Source organism: Montipora foliosa, chromosome 5 (genome assembly GCF_036669935.1).
Source record: "Montipora foliosa isolate CH-2021 chromosome 5, ASM3666993v2, whole genome shotgun sequence".
In the NCBI taxonomy this organism is placed as follows: Eukaryota; Metazoa; Cnidaria; class Anthozoa; order Scleractinia; family Acroporidae; genus Montipora; species Montipora foliosa.
In genome coordinates this window covers 31,386,919-31,394,418 of record NC_090873.1, presented here as the reverse complement: position 1 = coordinate 31,394,418, position 7,500 = coordinate 31,386,919, and the positions used below count along the sequence as shown (strand labels likewise).

Genomic DNA, 7,500 nt, shown 5'->3' with positions numbered 1-7,500 from the left:
TAAGAGCAGAAATGCCCGCACAAGATCCACGTTAGAGCAGATTTGTGTGGACGATGACGATGCAATGTCTTCGATATTTGGTGCACACAAACCTAAACAAGTCGAATGTGGTTAAGCGTTGTCTACACTCTTTAATATCGACAACAATATTCGTCATCAAAGTGTTAAAAATGTTTTGGACTCATGAGGTGATGACTTATTGTCTATTTCGGATAGAGTGCAGACAACGCTGTCCATATTCGATTTGTTTCTCACCACAATATTCAACGTCAAAGAAAATGTTTCTTTCAGAGCGTGACCAAGATTGCGACACCAAGAAAGAGCTAACGTTGTCTATAACTTTCTCGCAATCTAATTGGTTGCTTGACAAGTTGACACGACTCTTATCGACAATGACAGATTAGCCAATCAGATAGCGAGATTACAAGCAATTGTGGTAAAAACTGCAATTACCTTCAAGGATTAAAGTAACAAACATGTATGCTATAAAGGAAATTCTTCGGGATAAACTTTCTTCTCTGTTTCCAGGATGCATGGCTTGGCCTCTCAATCTATAAAAAAAGCAATTGTTTTTTTACTGGGTTGCCGTATGGCAATCCCAGTCTAAAAATGGATGGCATTTGTTCGGTGTTATTTTTATTTTTTTCCTTCCGTGTCGGTAAAAGTCTTGCCTGTCACTTCCCTGGTAAGTGGTATCTTTGTGCATAGAGCCTTCTGCGCGTATTTTCTTCGGATCGAGAGGGTAGTGGAACTGCGTAGATTTCTCTGGTGGACACAGTAGAATCATTACCTTAGCCTGCAATGGCGTCGAAAGTCATGTAACGCGAATGGCGTTTTAGTGGATCCTTAAACAAAATATACCCTTATGGAGCTCAATAATGGAAAGTCAGTTGGATAAACTAGGCGAACCAGCACCTGGAATCTCAAAAGGGAGGATATTATAAAGCTAAGTTGGTACCAGTTAAAGAACATATCGAATGGCAGTTAAAGCTAGTTCATAAGGCGATTTATTCTCGTGAATGGCCAGGTTACCTGCGACTGAAGCAATTTATGCACAATCGAACGCTGAGGTCCAGTGCAGCTATGCAGCTTGAAATCCCACTAGTGTCATATATTTATCAAGACCAAGCTGCTAAAAGCTTTCACATTTTACCTGGATGTGTAAGGAACTGTCTTGATTTTAACCAGTTTTCTAAGATGACTTTTAAGTTTTTAACGAAAAAGGTCAAAGATAATTTTTTAGCTTAACGTTTCTATTATGCACTGTAAATAGATATATTTATTTTTATTATTGTATTTTTATTACTTTTTTACTTTTTTTTACCTTTATTTTTATTTTAGATGATATATTTTAGCAGATGAAGAGCCACCTTGTGGAAATGCCAAAACGTACAATAACAAAATTGAATGTAGCAAAAATCTCCCAAAATGTTTGTCGCTGATCGTAACTGTTTATATTCTATATTCACGGTTCAAAATTAATGTTGTTTTAATGTCGTAAATATGTTATTCTCGAGCGACCGTCCTGGAAACTTCCTTCTGCTCTTTCTAAAAACTGTGTATCAATATTTATTTACCTTTGCATCAATATTTGTTTTTGCATAAAGCTAACAAAATCTGGATCATGAATAAAACACCACACGAGTACATACGGGTAACATACGAGTAACATACGAGTAACAGACGGAACATACGGACACATACGAGTAACATACGACTAACATACGAGTAACATACGGATACATACGACTAACATACGGATACATACGAGTACAAAAAAACGAAAATATACGAGTAAAATTCATACCAGTAAATTTTTATGCAAAGTAACGACAACTTAAGTAAAATATTACGCATTACTTCCCCGACTAAGGAAAGTTTGCGCTACAAGAGCAAAGACATTTGATATTAAACTGGTGGCCTAGGGTCATGCCTGGTAATCTGATGTGCGCAAAAAATAGCCTGTCGCGCAGCGGATGGTCTTTACGCGTTCGATCTTTACCGTGCACTGAACAGATTGAAGAGCGTAATACTGATTTACAGATGACACATTTGAGAGAGGAACCGTGATGTAGATGTAACTAACAGTGGTAAGTGAAGTGTTTTTGCTACCGCAGATGATACCAAAAATCTGCTTTAGTTTTGTTTTAATATTTCTTGAATTGTTAAGAGCTTTTGACGGCTTTAATAGCTTTGTAATTCCTGATATCTCGATGCGAAAAATGCATACCCCTTGGACCTCTGATATGAAGTGTGTGAGTGAGTGTGTGTGTGTGTGGGGGGGGGGGGGGGGGAAGCGGGGTTTGATGCCACCCCCTTAGGGTTTTGTAAATGAGGTGATAAAGGGTTGGATGCCACCCCCCTCAGATTTTGCAAATTTTGGAAAGGAGATTTTACTCTGTTGCTGAAACTTTAAGCAGCTGTTCGTTTATTGCTTGCAGATTTTTCAATGTGTCAACTGTTCCCAAAATTCGACATTTTAAACATCATTCTTCTAGTTTCTCAACACGAAATTACAAAATCGATACATTTTTACATGTACATGGTTACATTTAAGCTTTCTGGCTTGATTTCGCACTGATTTTTTTGCCATTAAAAAAGGCAACTAAGGTGAAATAGTGAAATCAAGATGGCGGATCTGATGACGTCATACGACGTCAGTGACATCCAAAATATATTGTCATCTTGCAGCGCAAGCTAAGGGTTTTGCACTCCATGTGAATTTATGTTACTGAGTAAATTTAAGGAAAGCCTCATTTTGACAAGAAAATGCTTTACTATTGCCATAAAAACTATCCAGTTAAGCTCGCATATCATAAAACATAATGAATTCATAAAGGCCACCTTTTCCAGCGAAAAATTTTTTGAAACAAACAACATATTAGCTATTAGAGGCAAAAACCCCTTCTATTTCATTACGTGCGTGAAGAGAAGAAACTCAATCGTGTCAAATATGCGCAATATTGCAACAAACTAAATTTCAGGATCAAACCGTTTCCATGGAGAACAAGCTTTCTTTCAAATAATTCTTGGCTGTTACATTTACAATTTTAATCATTTACTGTGCAGAGTTGATCACAGATCCACGTGTCACGATCCACGTGTTCGATTCGTTCAATCGTTCTCTGTCTTTGTTGAACCCATAAGTTACCAGAGAATTTTCCATTTGGTTTCAGTGTTCTACATAACAGCACACTTGGTTAAATATTATTTTAGAAATACAGCTCACTTTGATTTCGGCTCGACGGGCGATTACTCGTCGCTTTTGAGATTCCAGGTGTTGGTTTTTTACCGCCTGCCTAGTTTATCCAATTGACTTTCCATTATTGAACAGAGTTAACTGAATAGAGTGTAATGTGAAGTGCTAGATTTCTATCCCATATGAACCATGTGAGCGTTAGCCCTACAGATGGAAATGGGCCCACACAAGGACAGAGGAAAACTCTGACCAGGGTGGGAATTGAACCCACGACCTTCGGGTTAGATCTCCGCCGCTCTACCGACTGAGCTACAAGGTCAGACGGGAGCAGGCCGTGGGAACTGAAAATGTTAAAGTCACGGCAATGAACATGTACAAGTACAGGAAAGGTTACGTTTGTACAAACGTTGGCCGTGTAGCACTTATATTTTAAGTGAATTTAAATTTTATATTTCAGTTAACTCTGTTTAAAATGTAAGTGCCACACGGCCAACGTTTGCATAAACGTAACCTTTCCTTGTACTTGTACATGTCCACGGCCTGCTCCCGTCTGACCTTGTGGCGGAGATCTAACCCGAAGGTCGTGGGTTCAATTCCCACCCTGGTCAGAGTTTTTCTCTGTCCTTGTGTGGGCCCATTTCCATCTGTAGGGCTAACGCTCACATGGTTCATATGGGATAGAAATCTAGCACTTCACATTACACTCTATTCAGTTAACTCTGTTTAAAATACAAGTGCCAACGTTTGTATAAACGTAACCTTTCCTTGTAATTTCCATTATTGAGCTCGATAAGGGTATATTTTATTTAAGGATCCACTAAAACGCCATTCACGTTACATGACTTTCGACGCCATTGCAGGCTAAGTTAATGATTCTCCTGTGTCCACCAGAGAAATCTACGCATTTCCTCTACCCTCTCGATCCTAAGAAAATACGCGCAGAAGGCTCTATGCACAAAGACACCATTTACCAGGGGAGTGACAGGCAAGACTTTTACCGACACGGAAAAAAAAATAAAACGGAAAATCTACCCATTTTCCGACTGGGATTGCAATACGGCAACCCAGTAATAAGGTAAAAGCGTTTTTTCTTTCCTTTAACCCGTACAATAATTAGAATTTTGAGGACTGTTTGTTGACCAGAGGGCTTAGTTTTGTTCATTGATTTATTTTGCATCCAGTGTTGAATAAATTTTTCCAGTGGTCACCACCAACTGTGTCTTAATCGCGTTAATTTCTTTAACTGTGAAATTCTACCTACTCCTTTGCGTTAATTGTCTTTATTCGAGAGTGATTTTACACTAAATTCGAGTTAATTTAAGTGGCGTTAATTTCCAATACCTTAATTTAATGGAGCGTTAATTTCCTATAATAAGGTAGGTTTGGTGCAAACTCTCTTTTTCTTTAAATGAAAGAGCCCCAAAACTGCGATTGTACGCAACATTGTAGTCTTTGTAGTATTATATTTGCAGGCCTTCCTCCACAGTAATGAATAAATAAGTATTCTGTTAATTAGTATAAAACTTCAAAAGTGACCTCTTTGCTCGGAACCTTCGTATCAAGGCGGCGGTTTATGAATAAAAGCGGTTGATTTGAATCGTTGTTGGAATGCCACTGCCGTTGCGTGAACTAAATCCAAAAATTCCAATTTATGTGTTCATTTTAACGCAAAGAGTAATACACATTCATTTGGGGATTTGCTTTGTAAACAGTCAACTGCATGCGGTTACCTTTTGTCTGTTGTGATTTTGGCCGTGTTATTTTTCGTTAGAAGTATTACCTTCGGGTGATATTAGCCCGGCAATCACTCAGAAAGCTGCCCCTGTAGACGAGTAAAATCGTCTGGCATTAGAAGAGTAAAATTTGTTAGTCTCTTTCTCAGGTGGGACATTATTAAGTTGCTTTTAAAACCGCTTATTAGCTCATTGCCTTTCGGTTATGAACAAAGCAAATGCACTTCCAAATGCACTTCAAACATCAAATATTGAATCTTTATCCAAGCACCTGATACTGAATAATGAAGGGCTCAGAAGAACAACGGCTTTCCCTGACTTTCTTAAGCCACAGCCATTATGCCTATTACAGTAATTCTTTACTGAGTTGAACAACACATAAACTCAGTCGTACGGGACATTATGAGGAATATGTACAGTGTACCAGTGTCTCCTTGTGTAATGAGGGCTGATATCAAATATGTACCGAATGTGTTATTAATGAAATGTGAAAAGAAGTATTAAAAAGCGAATTGTTGCGAGAGCCGTGTCTCCCTTCAAGCACTGATACAACTTAAGCCCAGGCAGCCTTTTATCTCTTACTTGACACTTAGCTGCGTGTGACGGCAGATTAGATCTAAACTAACCCATCAATCAGTGTTACATCGGAATTTACCTCTTAAAATGCAAGCTGCAGAAATGTTACCAAGGTGTAGTCTTCGCTTCACTTCTTGTCGCCTTTTTTTCGTGTTCGCAGTTATTTTTCTAGATTGTTCGATTCACAACGCGAACCAGACGCCACGTCGTAAGCCTGACTTGTTTTGTCGCTGAAAGGGCTAGGTAAAAATTTCACTAAGGACTGAGGAAATGGTTTCTGCTTGTATTGAGAGAACCTACAATTGGCGACAAAATTGTTGACACCTTGACCTTTTCTACCTCCTATGCCGCATTCATTGTATCGTTTAGCCTTCTTAGGTAGTTCAATTCGCCCCCTTTCCCCCTCCCCCCCCCCCCCCCAACAATGTTCTAGCGTGATTCCCGGGATATTTAGGTACAAATTGTAGCTTGATTCCCGGGATATTTCGGTAAAAATAGGTGACATTTCTTGTATCTTTTAGCCTTCTTAGGTAGTCCAATTCTCCCCCTTCCCTTTGAATACAAATTGTAGCGTGACTCCCGGGATATTTAGGTACAAATAGGCCACATTGAATGGGGCAGGGGCGTCTTATGAAAAATTTAGAGCATGATGCAAAGTACAGTGTTATTTGACACTGTTCAAACACAATTTCGCTGATTGTAGTTTCCAAAATCTAAGATCTGTTATAGAATCCGGTTCCTAGATTGTTCGATTCACGTGACGCTAACCAGACATGACGTCATAAGGAAATTCTCTGGTCGCTGAAAGGGCTAATTAAAAATTTCACTGCTGAATGAGGAAGTGGTTTCTGCTTTTAGTGAGAGAACCTAGTTTCCAAAATCTAAGGTCTGTTATAGCCCGGTCTGCAAATTATATTTCCTATCATTATTGCTAAAGTTACACCCAAAAATGTCAAAAATAAAGCAAGTTTTGTTTTTTTACCTAGGTCTAACTCATATTTTCGTAACAGAAATGACGCACTACTATCCACGCATCTGTATCACGTCACATGTGACGTCTGTTGAGTCACGCGTCTTTTTTTTCCTTTGAGCTCCTGATTGAGAATTCTATCGAGTTGTGTATCATTTTTCCCCCATCTCATGGAGCGATCTCATTTGTGAGACAAGGGATAATTAGGGCTAAAGCGTGTTCGATCGTGTTATTTGTGTTCTTCAGTTGTTCCTTGAGGCGTGGGTTGAGCAATTGGCAAAGCAATCCCAGAGACCGCTTTTCTTCTGGTCAAAACCAAGAGCATGGACTCTGGGCCAAAGCGGGAAGTCCGCCTCGACTACGCAGACTCAGAAATCTGAAAAAAAAAAAAAAAATGCGCATAAATTGGCCCTGAACAGAGTCCGTGTTCTTGGTGCTGACCAAAAAAAAGCGAGCTCTGGGAACGAAATTGGTAGCTAAGCCGCCAGCCATTAATCGCGCATACTCCAGTGACTGCGTCAGCAAAGTCTCTTGGGTTGAATTCCGAAAGTATGTCAGGGAAACAAATATAATTGTGTAGAGCGGCCTTTCCTGATAGTCTGTCACAATGTACTTTGGTGTACTTAAGCCGTCCGTCTCAACCAAGGCATTGCTTTATTCTAGCTCTTTACACCTAAACGAGAAGAAAGAAATTATTGAACCCTTATATCTGACTTAAAGGAAACCTCTACTAAAACAACGTAAATAATCTTAAACCACAAAACGTAATGTTTACAAAAAAAATTGTTCGAACTTTTTCCAATGAAAGCGTTTGTAATCTGAAATAAATAATTTTCAAAAACGCTTGTTTTGGTTTTCAAATTTCCTGGTTACCGCCATCTTGAATAGTTGTGACAGGTCGCGGTTACCCCATTAGAGACGTTCCTTTAGCAACGGCGACAGCTATAGCTACGGCAACGACAACGCCACAAAGCAAGAAGGATGGAAAAATAATCGTGCTGCACGTGTAGCACCCATTTCAC

At 39.3% G+C, this 7,500-nt stretch overlaps 2 protein-coding genes across 2 annotated transcripts in view; both read right to left on the bottom strand.

The window, feature by feature from the left end:
* LOC138003958 (muscle, skeletal receptor tyrosine protein kinase-like) overlaps positions 1 to 5,891 on the bottom strand; it is a 45,493-nt gene extending 39,602 nt beyond the window's left edge. The window contains exons 1-3 of the mRNA XM_068850290.1: positions 5,588 to 5,891; positions 4,980 to 5,021; positions 454 to 551 (exon numbers count right to left, since the gene is read on the bottom strand). Coding sequence (XP_068706391.1) covers positions 454 to 535 — 82 coding nt within the window. The 5' untranslated portion in view covers positions 536 to 551; positions 4,980 to 5,021; positions 5,588 to 5,891. The remainder of the gene's footprint in view (positions 1 to 453; positions 552 to 4,979; positions 5,022 to 5,587) is intronic.
* Positions 5,892 to 5,946: 55 nt separating this feature from the next.
* LOC138003954 (uncharacterized) overlaps positions 5,947 to 7,500 on the bottom strand; it is a 32,035-nt gene continuing 30,481 nt past the window's right edge. The window contains exon 22 of the mRNA XM_068850286.1: positions 5,947 to 7,151. Coding sequence (XP_068706387.1) covers positions 7,146 to 7,151 — 6 coding nt within the window. The 3' untranslated portion in view covers positions 5,947 to 7,145. The remainder of the gene's footprint in view (positions 7,152 to 7,500) is intronic.